This window comes from Perissodus microlepis, chromosome 14 (assembly GCF_051167445.1).
Source record: "Perissodus microlepis isolate ML-2025 ecotype Zambia chromosome 14, ASM5116744v1, whole genome shotgun sequence".
In the NCBI taxonomy this organism is placed as follows: domain Eukaryota; kingdom Metazoa; phylum Chordata; class Actinopteri; order Cichliformes; family Cichlidae; genus Perissodus; species Perissodus microlepis.
The window spans coordinates 34,474,806-34,488,927 of record NC_140474.1 but is presented as its reverse complement, the minus strand read 5'-3'; the positions used below and the strand labels follow the sequence as shown (position 1 = coordinate 34,488,927).

The 14,122-nt window shown below is 40.0% G+C and overlaps 1 protein-coding gene across 7 annotated transcripts in view; it reads right to left on the bottom strand.

The window, feature by feature from the left end:
* cuedc1b (CUE domain containing 1b) overlaps window positions 1-11,235 on the bottom strand; it is a 30,306-nt gene extending 19,071 nt beyond the window's left edge. For 4 of the 7 annotated variants that reach the window (XM_084950324.1, XM_084950330.1, XM_084950327.1 and 1 more), the window contains exons 1-5: window positions 11,080-11,233; window positions 5,612-5,712; window positions 3,821-4,465; window positions 2,798-2,925; window positions 157-283 (exon numbers count right to left, since the gene is read on the bottom strand). In XM_084950324.1, the coding sequence (XP_084806450.1) occupies window positions 157-283; window positions 2,798-2,925; window positions 3,821-4,132 (567 nt within the window). In that variant the 5' untranslated portion in view covers window positions 4,133-4,465; window positions 5,612-5,712; window positions 11,080-11,233. Of the gene's footprint in view, window positions 1-156; window positions 284-2,797; window positions 2,926-3,820; window positions 4,466-5,611; window positions 5,713-8,653; window positions 8,713-11,079 lie in introns of all 7 variants that reach the window. The other 3 variants (XM_084950325.1, XM_084950329.1, XM_084950326.1) reach the window with 3 other exon arrangements.
* Between the last annotated feature and the right edge of the window lie 2,887 nt (window positions 11,236-14,122).

Sequence of the window (14,122 nt, the reverse complement as noted above, 5' to 3'; positions counted from 1 at the left end):
CATACATATTACAGTATCACAAAGCAAGCAAACAAAAAAACAAACAAACAAGGCCAACATAAGAAAAAGACATTAATGGTATTAACAGTATTTAACAGTAAGAAAAAAAAAGGAGCCATCTCGTGAACGCTTGGGAAAAAACAATCCCATTTTTACCTTAATGTTGTCTAACTGCTGTGGAAGAATCCGTAAAAAATCATCAGGGAGATTTCCAAGCAATGGAGGGTTCCAGTTACGGTAGCTTCTGACCTGCTGGTGAGCTGAAGGAGGCTGGGCTTTAGATCTAGGAGAGTCCATGGAGTAACAGGACAGATTAGTAAATGTACCAGGTGCATTTTCAAGTTGTCTCTATCTGAAACTATTATTAATTATTTAAATCCTTTATATGGTGCTCTCACAATAATAACTAGGGAGTGCTAGAGACAAGAAACATCTATTTTTCCCCATATATCTCAACAGGAAAATGATGTTATGAATGAGAAAATGCCTGGTGAGTGTTTGCAAATGTGGCCTAGACACAATCTATAATACTGTCAAACAATTAAAACAGGCTAATTCGATTTTAAGATGTGCCAACTCTTTGCTTGGTTTAGGTCTTTAAAGCATTGTCAGTGTTTGCATATAACATACAATCTTATGCTGCCTTTTGTTCAAGTCACAAAAGGTGCTGGGCTGTATGGTATTGTCTGTCGTCACCCCATAACTATTTACATATCTCTGCATCATTGTACTGCAGTAAATAATCTTTGGATGAATTATCATAGCTGCTGATACAGATGTTAAAGGAGCAGCACAGGATCTGACCCACACTGGCATTTGCATGGTGCTTTTATAGTTTTACTATTGAACTACTTGTCTAATCGACAATTAGCCTAACATGTGTCTGTTTGGACTGTGAGAGGAAGTCAGAAAAACCAGACCAAACTCCACACAGAAAGGCCCCAGCCAAGCAGGACATTCACCTCACAACAAAAAGGTTCTACGAATTCCCTGTGACACTGTCCTTCACATATAGTGGTAACTGGGGAAACACCTATGCTGATTTTCCTTTTTTTAAAATGGCCACTTAAAGCAATGCATAAAGTCAATAATAGTTACAAAGTTTCACATTGCAGTAACTTTTCTCGGCGGCACAAAGCGTCAGAGAAAATTTCTTCTTCAATTGCATGGACCAGGGTCTACATGAAAAGGAAGATACTTTTACCCCACAAAAGACCCTCCTCAGGGGATACACTCTCTGAAAGGAAAGGACTCTTATGGGGGATGGCACTGCTTTTGTGTCAGTTTGCGTAGTTATTCTGCTACACAGATTGAAGGACTAAGGGTATTCAACGTACATAGACAAGTGCAATCCTCCAAAAAATAAATACATAAAAAATTTTTAAAAAAATTAAAAGAATGCATCTCCTTATGTGGACGGTATGTGTTGGTCAACTGCTGGTTGTCTGAAATGTAGGCCTGGAAGAAAAAATAAGGTATCAAAAGGAAACAACAATAAGGGGAAAAACAAAACATCAAAAGATCAAAAACACAAAAGGAAAACCACACAACAGCTGTACTGGGCCGTTTGTGTTTAAACACTGCAAATTCAGGGGTTGGTTCCTTCAAAGGACTCAGCCTACGTAGACCATGTCCTTTGTCCTTGAACAAAGCCTTTGTACTTTACAACTCTCCACAGTTTGCTGAAGGACAAAAGCACAACTAAGGTCACCAGTATAATCTCTGGTTATACATTGGTTGCTTCACTCGCCACCACATGATCATCACATAGTCACTCCGGTATGCCCGCTGTTAAGGCATAGGAAGGGACTGCAGCATTCTCCTGAATGATAGGTGGCGCCACTCACACAACACTGTGAAATAGTTGCTGAGACAGGAAGGGGAAGTCAAACCTGGAAGACTTTGCCCTTGGGGAAGGACAAAAAAAAAAAAAAACCAAAAAAAAAAAAAACCCTACTCGGCCACAGTGCAACACACCAGTTACAAAAATTGAGAGGTGCTCAACCGACCAGCGTGCCAAACGTCAAAATCGGTGTATGACAGCCACGACAAGAGGCATGCAGCGAGCATAAAAACACTGTAAAGGCCCCGCTTTGGATGAACACAACTACAACTGTGGCCAAGTTTTGGTAGACGTACAATGTTTATTTGTTTCTTTGCCACTTATTTAGATCATTTTTTACGTTTCTATTATACAGTCAATAAAAATTAGAAGGATTTCATTGGTTTTAAAACATTTTTATTAGCAAATAACATGATCATATATACATATATGGAAGCTGTTTGTTCTTAATCTAAAACACCTCGAATACACAGCACAGAGGCATTGTTTGCTCTAAATATGTGAAATTGTGAAAATAGCAACACTGAAGTGACTGCAACGACTGAAACACCCACCCAGACAATTAAATGCTTTAATGAATACTGAAGATATTTTGAGATATTTTAGGGACCCATGTCCACTCTGAAAAATGTGTCTGCATTGTGATATTACAGTGAAACTGACCATTAACCTGGGAAAATGTTATCACTTCACTTTTTTGTTATAACTAGAATCTGAATTCTTGAAATATGGACTCATGTTGATGAGTCACTGTGACCTTGACTTTTGACCTAGAAAAAAAGACAATTTATCTTTGAGTCCAAGAGACATTTGAGCCAAATTTGAAGAAATGTTCTTGATATATTTTATTTACAAAAGCAATGCCTGAGGCTTCAGCAGGTTACAGAGGTATTTTATTTAAAAAATTAACAGAACAATTATGTAAAACATAGCACCTAAGTCTTTGTTACTTACCGTGGAGATAGTGTTGGTGGGGCTTCTAGGTATTTCCTATCATAAATGTGCATGTCATATGTTGGTGGAGAGTAAACTGGAGGTGCCTCCTCATCTGAACTGTCAGGCTCCAGAGTTCGCTCCAATATCTAGAAAACACAAGTTTTGTTTGATTAGGTGCTTTGATTGATTTAAGCTGCCTTCAGCTAGATTTCCATTTTTTCAGCTAAATAAACTTCAAGTTACTGCAAAATTTCTTGATCTTGAACTGAGTAGCTATGCTCTTTTCAGACTGACCAGCATTGTGTTATTGTTATACTTGTCATGGTGCCTTCATGCATATGACCACATCCTAGACAAGAACATCTGATTCGATACAACAACTTGTCAAAAAAATGGACATTTCTGCAGTTCCAGTCTTTGGCTGTAAGCCAATTATAGAACAGATTCTCTTTCAAAAAAATGAAAAAAAAAAGACAATTTTGTATCAACAGAACTTCTAAAAATCACATGAATACATGTGATTGAGAAATCTCATCACATGTATTCATTCTTTTTTCAGAGCCATCTTGAAATTTTCAGTGACTGCTTTTACAGGTATCCTGTTAGATAGCAACCTGGTTTTTAAACTTCCCATACTTTGATTTTTGTAACCTTTAATCCCTTCACATGGAACTTAAACACTTGAACTTTAAACCTGGTTATTACTTTATGATGCATTTTACCATCTGTTGCCTTGCCATTATCATGTGATTTGAGCCACTATGCTCTGTACCATCAAAGAAAGCTCAAACATCATAATATTGTGCTTTTGCATTATATACATTGCATGCGCATGTTTCTCAAAACGTCACATTTCTTGCTCACGTTTCTGAATGCAAGACATGTTCAAATCCAAACATGAACACTGTAAAAGCCTGGTCATCACCAGAACCCTAATGTGCATTTAAATGCAGGGGATGCTTTGGTTTACAGTGCCAGCACTGACAGCCAGTCAAGCTCAGCAGGTATTGGTGTTTGTACCCTTGGACCCTTTCCACTGACCTCTGGTGGGATGCTGTCATCCGAGTCTGAGCTGTCATCTGAGCCTTGTCCGTCAATGCTCATTTGCAGCAGCTGGTCGATGGTAGCATCCACAGCTCCATTGTTAGATCGCAGCACACACTCTATCACCTCATAGTCCATAGAGGGGAACATGGTCTTGAAGTCCTCCATGGCCTGGTTGAACTCCAGGCGTCTGACCTGTCGGCTTGGCCTGCTATTGTTAAGCTGCCCCTGTCCACTGCCACCCCCACCTCCATTTCCGCTACTTCTGGAGCCTCCATTGCTGCTACTGCGTTTAAACAAGCTAGTCATCCTCACGCCCTGGCTACCTCAGGCGCTGCCAACCTACTGACAGGGTGGCTCTTCTGTTACCAGCACAAACACTTTGGCCCCTTTGGTTTTACTTGCTTTTACTACTTTCTCGGTCAGTCTCTCATTCTAACACAAATTGCATTTTGATTAGAGTTTAGAAAAACAAGAATTTTCCCAACCTAGTTCTATTCATTATTGGACTGCATTACACATGATTAAGTGTATAATAGAATGTCTAGGAACTTAGACAAATAGTGACAAAAACTAAATGTTCAAAATCCTCAAGACTCAAAATCCATGAAGTAAAAGGCCTAACTACATGACAGCCGCCACCTGCAGAGAGAGCAGACAGGATCATCTTAGAAAGAGGTGGTAATAAGTATTTGGCCATTTTTAATAAATTTAAAGTTAGCTCAATCAGTTAGAAGGAAATGAAGCTGTATTGTATTACTAATGTCCATATGCTGCATCTCAGGAAATATCCAGCATCACTGGGGACCCCTCCAGGTTGTAAGGTGATTTTGGCATAAGGGTGTTAACAAAGTTACTACTCCTAGGTTCTCGTACATAATGCATTTTTAAAAAGCAGCTGTGAGACAGTAAATTGCCTATGTAAGAAAATTAAGTATAAAAATGTATTTGCTAACATAATATTAAGACAACATAGACTTATGTCTCTTGCTCATTATCAGGAATTCTGGAGAGCACGCATACAGAAGCTGCAGTTTCACCAGGGGGAGATTAAATATTTACAGCCAGCAAGTCACTACTGACCAAGGAAGGCGTGAAGTACATTTCAGGCTCCTTCTATGTCAGGTAAGATTAAGCTAGGTGGCTGATATTTGTTTACATTTAAATGTATGAGTAATATCTCTTTAATCATTTGTTTTCACATTGGCTTGAAATAAAATATCACCACGGCTTGTACTGGAGCTTACTGCAACTTCTGTATGTAGGTCCATTTCACACTTAAGAGAGGCAAAATGTGACATCCACAAGGTGGACCAGCATGTCTGTTACATGCTTTGCCATGATACTGGGTTGGAAGTTCAGCACCTGGGCACGTGTAGCTGGTGCACAGTTATAGAAATTCTCTGGACAAGTCCGCTTGGTCACAAAGAACAGATGGGAAACTGGTACGAAGCCCCACCTTTACTTTCTTATTATAAAATTTATGTCACTTAAAACCAGGCAGCAGACTTGTGGACATGGAAAGCATAATCGAGGCTTAAGTTGGATGAAGTAACAAAAAATGTCCCTGGGTAGACGAGTGATGACTGGAGCTTACATCAATGGGCATGTAGATAAAGGGAACAAAGGTGATGAGGTGTTGGCTAGGTATGATGTTAACATGAGGAAGGACATATGGAAGTGGATTTTGCAGGGGAAAAAATTAAATGGCAAAGGTAAACATGTACTTGAAGAACTGGGAGGAACAGACGGTGACTGGTAAGAGTGGAATAACAAAATGGTTCTAACCTTTTCTTGTTTACAGTGGTGATAGTATGATACTCCATGGACTATGATGTTCACAGGTGTCATTGTAATCTGCAGCGAGCAAGGAGCAGCTGCAAGAGAGCCTGGAGAGGTGGAGGTATGAAATGGAGAGAAGAGGAATGAAAGTCAGTAGGAGCAAAACCGAATACATGAGTATAAATAAAGCTGGTTTTATGGTATAGTGGAGTTTACTGGGAAAAGGAGAACTGAGGAGAAAAAAAGAACTTCAAAGATCAAAAAACAGCTTGAAAAGCACAAATGAGGGCTGCAGTGGACACGTTTCATTATTTCTAACACTCTGTTTCACTTCACTTTTTTTTTGGATGTTACATATTTGCTCTTCTCCGAGGCTGCCTGACAGACTAACAACACGAGCAAAAGTGGCCTGCATATCTTCTACACTGCCTCCATCTGACAGCAGAGCTCCCTGCAGGCAGAGGGGCCCGGACTGAAGCTGACAATGAACACACCACTTCTGCTCAACCATAAAACCAGCTTCAGACGGAGACAGGTGAAAAGGTCAACATCCAAGGAGTAGAGGTAGTGAAGGTAGATACCTGGGATAAACCATGGAAAAAGAACCAGAAGTGCATCAGAAATATAAAAAGAGAGTGCAGACATCATGGAATGAGTGGAGATGAGTAGTGTCAGGGTGACTTGTGACAGAAGGATGGCAGCAGTTCACAAGATAGTAGTGAGACCTGTATATGATTACGGTTCAGAAATGCTGCAACTAGCTGTATAAAGGCAGCCTGGCTGGCAGCAGCCATCCTATTTTAAATTGAAGTGAACAGGGGTGAATCCAAAGGGGAGCATGGTGTGTACTAGACCAGATTTATTTCAATGATTTCATGATATTTTTAAGATTGAAGGTGAAATAATATAAAATACTGTCTCATTTAAATTGTGTTCATATTTTTTCACATGCCAATAAAAATTAATATGGGCCAGTGAGTCACTGACCTGAGGGATTTTAGGTTGGACAGTGAATTATTGTTAATATTAATTAACGTCTGCACCATCATAACATCTTGTTTTCAGCAGCACAAAAACTTTGCATCAAAGCACAGGGCAAACTTCAGAATGCTGATATGCTTGCACAGTTTAACACACAGAAACACATGTACAAAAACTTATAAAGCCTTCCAAGAAGACAGAGTAGAGATACATTTTTAAGCCTTAGTTTAAATTGCATATTCATCCTATTTTATTTGACTTTGACTTCACTTAAGAGTATTTGTTTTGAAGAATTTAATCAAAACATGTATAAAACATGTTTTGAGTTATTTCACACTTTTTTGTTTACTACATAATTCCATATCTGTTCATTCATAGTTTTGATGCCTTCAGGGGATGGGGGCGAACAATACTAGAGGTCAACTTCAAGCCAACTGCACAAGTCAACATCAAGTGTGGGATCTACCAAGGAGATAACCTGCCCCCACTGCTGTTCTGCATAGGCCTGAATCCCTCAGTGAGATCACTGCAAGACTGGCTACGGATACCGACTACAGAATGGAGCAATCGTCAGCCACCTCCTCTACATATCTGACATCAAGCTGTATGAAAGAAGTGAACGAGAAATCGAGCTCTGAGCAGAAGATTGTTAGAGGCTGGGGTCTACCACAGCAGGCAAGATCCCAGGTGCAGGCTGTGTAAAGATGCTCCCGAGACAATCCAGCTCATAACAGCAGGGTGCCAGATGCTAGCAGGCAGAGCATACGTGGAATGCTGCCAAGCGGCCAGCATAGTGAACAGGAACATCTGTGCAGAGTATAACCTAGAAGTCCTGAGGTCAAAATGGGACACGCCTCCTAGGGTGGTTGAGAATGACGAGCTAAGATCCTGTGGGACTTCAGATACAGACAGACAAACCGATGATGGCTAACCAACCTGGACATAGGAGTGGTAGACAAGTAGAGGAAGATGGCCGTAGTGATTGTTATACTGAGTTACAGCAACATAAGGAAAAAGGAACACGAGAAGCTCAAGAAGTACCAAGGCCTCAGAGAAGAACTGAAGAAGATATGGAGGGGGAAGGCAACAAGTGATCCCTGTGGTAATCAGAACACCCGGTGCAGTGACCCCAAGTGATCTTGTGTGGGGGTCCTTATAGAAGGAGTTGGAATTTGGAAGCGTATTTTCACGCTGAAAAGAATGGAGCAATATTTCAAACCTTTAAAAGAAAACCAGCCCATCAGGACAAAACAAACACACAACCTGCACCACAAACACACAACCTGCACCAAATGAAGGTATGTCTGAAAGAAAAGGAAAGGTTTACAAGTACAACAGCAAGTGAAAAAATGACTTTCCATGGCTGATTTACAATGCTAAGGCACAGCTTTTATTTTGTCACTACTGCTCAGAAGCAGCAAAAAAGGAGAAAATCAAACAATTCTTATGTCATGTCAAACAAGATATTTAAAAGACACAATGTTAAAAAACCCCCCACCACATTTCATGCTTGCACTACAACTTTTTGCTCTGTGCTACAAAACTGGCAACCTTGTTACCACCAGTACTATGAGCTAACAATGTTAATCTACAGCCCTGTCCTGTGCAGACACAGTTATTTGAACTGTGCAGATATTAGTGTAGCAACCAGTCATCTAGTAATTCAAATAACTGTATTATAAAAAATCCTTGACACAAATTATTTGCTTCGATTGATACATCACTCTGTAACTTTTGTGACTAAAAACAGACCTGGAATACAACCATATGTAGGAGTAGCATGTGAATAAAAAGTTTCACAATATTAAGCCCACACAGTTTTTCCAACAGACTGACAGAACAGCAGCAGCGACGATGACTCTAGCATAGTTTAACATGGAGCCAGAGTCTGTTTACACCACGAAGAGCTGAGAGGTGGAACTCTGACGTGAAGAAAAGCAAACTTTGTAGCTGTATACTACACCATTTGTTTTACACAGCAAAAATCTAAAATAAAGCCACGTAAGTGGGATATCTTTAAAATATGCAGATGGACGGTTAAACCGTGTATCAGACTAAGTTAATTACGCCGCTTGCTGAAGGCTGATGGCAGAAGTCCCACTTTCCATCTCAGTGACCTGCGACACCTGCAATAAACAGGGGCGAGTTTAGAGACCATATTTTGTGAGTTTAGACCATATTTATTTCAAGGCTTTTGTAAAGTTATTTTACAGATTTAAAGTGAAATAATATAAAATATTATCTCACAACAGCTTTTTCCCCAAAAAACTCTGAGCCAGTGACCTGGGGCTGTTAGTTTGGACAGTGAATTATTATTAACATTATTAACATCTACACCATCATAATGTCTGTTCAGCAACAAAAAAATTATACATCAATGCACAGGGCAAACTTCAGAAAGCTGATATGCTTGCTTTTCTTCATTGCAGCCACCACACACACTCTTTTAAGGCTTACAGACACACAAACTCTCATATTCACATACACACTTAAATACGCAGAAACACATGCACAAAACACATACATATGAAAACACACTTAATCTATGTCATCCAGCAGATGCAACACAAAACTATTTTTGCAACATATTAATGTAAGAAAGCCTTCCAAGAAGACATCCATCCACTTTCTTCCGCTTATCCTTGTCATGGTGGCAGAGGCAGGAGGCAGGGTACAGGTCTGGGTGCCCAGTCTAACACATAGTTACTCAGGACCTTCTTGCTGTGAGGCAAATGTGCTAATCACCGTGCTGTACAGGCAATTTTATTTTATGCCTTAGTTTTCGTTGCATGTATCCATTCGCTTCCGCTTATCCTTTTCAGGGTCGCGGGGGGCGCTGGAGCCTATCCCAGCTGTCATAGGGCGAGAGGCGTACACCCTGGACAGGTCGCCAGTGTGTCGCAGGGCCAACACACAGGGACAGACAACCATTCGCGCTCACATTCACACCTAATGGCAATTTGGATTTTCCAATTAACCTATCCCCACAAGCTGCATGTCTTTGGACGGTGGGAGGAAACCAGAGTACCCGGAGGGAACCCACACAAACACGGGGAGAACATGCAAACTCCACACAGAAAGACCCCGGCCTGATGTTGGAATTGAACTCAGGACCTTCTTGCTGTGCGGCAACAGTGCTAACCACCGTGCTGCATGTATATATTATTTTATTTTATATTACCATACTTAAGATTATTTATTTATTTTTGCATTTACGAAAATGTTTTCTTTAAAAAAAACAACTATTTTAATACAACAAAATACTATATTAGTTGTTTTAAGAGATGTTGTTGTGCAGTTAAATTATTACAACATTGCCATTTCTAACAGCTCATTTTGAAGTACCTGTGTTTTTTCTTTGTGTCCTCTAATGTGTGCATTTCTCCTGCTTTGTATATATTCCTCTTGTTTTGTTATTTATTCTTACTGTCCTACCATTTATATTTTTATCCATGCATAGTTTGAACGGAGCATCTACAATTTCGTTATGCATGTGCAATGACAAGAAAGGGCTATTCTATTCTATTTTTAATATTCATTATTGCTCATTAATAGCGCAAAAATTATTTTTATCCAATTACTCGATTAATTGATGGAGTAATCCAAAGAATAGCCGAATACTAAAAATAAAAAATTGACAGTTGCAGCCCTAGCAGAAATTACAGATATTTTGATAGTACAACAGCAGATGCGTTCATAAAGGCTGACGGATGTTCGCGGTAATAACGGATGAACCCTATGCTCCATCAGCAACTGCGCTGAGACTCCTATATTTTGAACTGATAAATCCAGTTCAATGCAGCCCAAATGTGGAGTTCATGCACATTCAAACGGGGTCAGACCAATGAAACCGTGGACTGTCACATGTTAAAACCTCAGAAGTTTAGAATGCAGCACAGCTTTTTAATGGGGGTCTGATATCGCTGCTGCTGTACCGTAGCAGGGTTTATATGTGCTCTAAACAGACTAGGTCGCTGCTAACTAGCTAACGGTCCAATTCTCAATGTATATTTTGCTCGCAATATTAAGTCTTTATCCTAACGCAATTTAAGTGAAAAACGGCGGGGGGTGTTACTTTAGGTAACACTGGGTAACATTCTAAGCTCCCTTTAATTAAACTAGGGTTAGCACCGATATGTTAGCTGTATTGGCTAACTAATCACTACCAGGTACATAGGGTCCTCCGAGCAGGGAATCGTCATTCCAAGGCCTCGGTAAGTGATTCGCAGTCGCATCATCAAACCTAAATTAAGACACTTTCAAAATGTTTCATCGGATTTCAGATGCTAAAAGAACACGTAGTACATTTCCCTCGCAAGAAATCATACTGTTCAAAACAACATTTTAAGAAATCGCCAAGCTGCTGTTTACAAAGATAAGCGGTAAAGTAAGCAAGCATACACAACAATCCGACAGTTAAAGCTATGTCTTTTAAACTTGTCCTTCGACATGGGGTAAAAAAAAAACATAAGAGCAATGCTTGGAAAACTCACAGAGACCCCGATGTCCGGTTAAACAGACAGTATCCACACAGTGCTCCACGCGATAGAGGAAGAACAGCTGACCAACAGGACAGCAGCTTTTAACATTAGAACTATAGCTGCGGGAATACAGTAGCTACACACGTACCAGCAGAAATGACGTTAAAATTCAGCTGGCTACCGGATGTATTACGTTAGCCATGAAATACGCTGATCTTCAAACTAAAAGACCTGTGCAATATTATTTGTTAAAACATTTAAGAAATAATATATCAATTACTTTAAGTGTTAACAGGGAAGGTAATTTACAAAAACAAACAAACAACCAAAAACCCATATTTTCACCAACTTCAGTTTCTTCCATGTTGTGTTTAGTAGTGCTTAGTGCCGACATGGTACAGTTTTCCAGTTTCGTTGTACTAAGTATGACTGTGCAGTGACAACAAAGAGTTATCTTATTTGTGGAGTGTAAGTCTGGTGTAGATTGAAAATTTCTTTCATCATAAAGTCTTTCGATGTCTTACATGATGAAAAATGTGTATTTGAGATACTGCAAGACCGAAACAGATAAATTTGAGCTGAAGTAGCTTATGGAACAGAAAGAAATGTGGAAAGACTGGAAAAGCGTCAATTTAAATCAAGATTTTCAGATGCGACCAATCTTGTGTTTGAAGAGCAAAACATCATAGTTTCTGTCTCCCAGCCTGGCGTTCATAACTTACCTGAAACCACATCATGAACTGGTATGCAAAATAACAATAAACATCGTGAATTTGTTTTGCAAGTTTCAAGTTTCAAGCGAACTGATGGGTTGTTTTTTGTTTTTTTTTTAACAAGATTGGCCAGAGACTCAAAGCTACTATTAACTGTGTGGAGGTATGTAATAACGACAGGAGAGGTCTCAGTGTCTCACTCCAACTTTATTAACTGACTCTCAGTGGTCCGCCACAACTGAATAATTAACATAGGCTTGGCTGTTGCTTGTCTGACTTGTGGGTATTGAGGAACAGACTGTATGACTTAATTTTGCTCACAATTGTTCGTCAAAAGAATTCAGCAGTCACCTTTCGGGATCAAAATATCCATCCTCTGGTTTATTCAGTTTCAACTAGATGTTGGTGTCTAACATAAATATTTTTTTTAACTCTTTCCTCCTTTATCATCGATAGTTTTAGCTCTATTTCTTAAAACGTTGGGCAAACTATTTTAGCTGATTATTCACAACCTTTTGTTTCAGATTCAAACTTTCAACCACATTGAGCTGTTACTCCTGTTGTTATATTTTTCACTATCCATAAGTTATCAATCACTTCACAAAACACATCAGATCGTAAAGGGGTGGGAGGAATCATGTTGTATATGGACTGGATAATGTTAGGAACAAAAGTCAGGAAATTAAAGTGATCAATCTACAGAGGGCTGAATTCAAAGACACCTTGAAAATTGAAGTAAAAAAGAAAAAGAAAAAAAAGATCCAGCGTTGCCACAACTTAAAATGTTGCACAGTAGTTTGTATGGACCCCACATGCTTGTATGTATGCATGCCTGAGCCAAATCCTCATGAGATGATACTTAAATTTAGCGACATGTGGACCAGGGCATCATTGAGCTCCTTGAGTCTGAGGTGCAACCTGGCAGCGTCAGATAGATACAGTCCTGATCAAAAGTTTAAGACCACTTGAAAAATGGCAAAAAATCATATTTTGCATGGTTGGATCTTAACAAGGTCCAAGAAGAAATGAGAGTGAGAAATACATTTTATTAAGCATGCAATTTATCATAAACAACACTTAAACTGAAACAGGCTGTTTTACAGCTGATCAAAAGTTTAGGACCACACCTCCAAAAAAAACCCATAAACCCCCCAAAATAGCAATCAGAGTTCAAAACATGAACTCAGTAATGAGTAGCTCCACCGTTATTGTTGATCACATCTAAAATTAATTGCAGCATGGTTGATGCAAGCGTTTCCATGAGGTGAATGGGAACATTTCTCCAGGTGGCGAAGACGGCTGCAAGAAAGGCATCTACTGTCTGGAACTGTTGTCCATTTTTGTAAACTTCCCTTGCCATCCGTCCCCAAAGGTTCTCAACTGGATTTAGATCAGGGGAACACGCAGGATGGTCCAAAAGAGTGATGGTATTCTCCTGGAAGAAGTCCCTTGTCCTGCGGGCATTGTGTACTATAGCATTGTCCTGTTGAAAAACCCAGTCGTTACCACACAGATGAGGGCCCTCAGTCATGAGGGATGTTCTCTTCATAGCTAGCGGCCGTTTGATGCCCCTGCACTTCCTGAAGCTCCACTGTTCCACTGAAGAAAAAGCAACCCAGACCATTATGCCGCCCCCTCCACTGTGTTGTGTAGAAAGCATCTTTGGTGGGATTTGCTTGTAATGCCAGTACCGTTGGAAACCATCAGGACCATCAAGGTTACATTTTCCTCAACAGAGAATAAAACTTTTTTCCACCTTTCATGTCTCATGTTTGGTGCAAAGTCCAAACGGTCAGTTCTGTGGTGTTCAAGGAGTCAAAGCCTTTGAAGACGTTTTATGTTTTTGAAGCCATTCGGTCTCAGATGCTGTCTGATGGCTATGGGGCTGCAGTCGGCACCAGTCAAGGCCCTAATTTGGGTTGAGGATCAGCCAGTGTCTTGACACAGGAAACTGGATCCTCCATCTCAGTGCTGGTGAAATTTTGGTGTCTTCCGCTTGACCTTTTTATTCCATAACCCTCAGGATCATTTAAGAAATTCCGAATTACTTTCTTGATGCACGCTCAATCATCCAGGTAAGTAAATCTCCAAAAGTGGATTCTGTTCATCTGGATGTAGCTTCTCCAGTCTTCAATGACTGAAGAAGTCACTTGGATGAGTGACAAAACGTTACTCCCACTGAAAACACTACGTCCAGATGAACAGAATCCACTTTTGGAGATCCAAATTACTGTCTTACTGTGTCCCACCTCAGCAACGATGGTGCGTTGCGAGAGACCCTGCTATTGCAGTTCAGCAACCCGACCACGTTCAAAAAGGGAAAGCTTTTTTGCCTTTGCCAT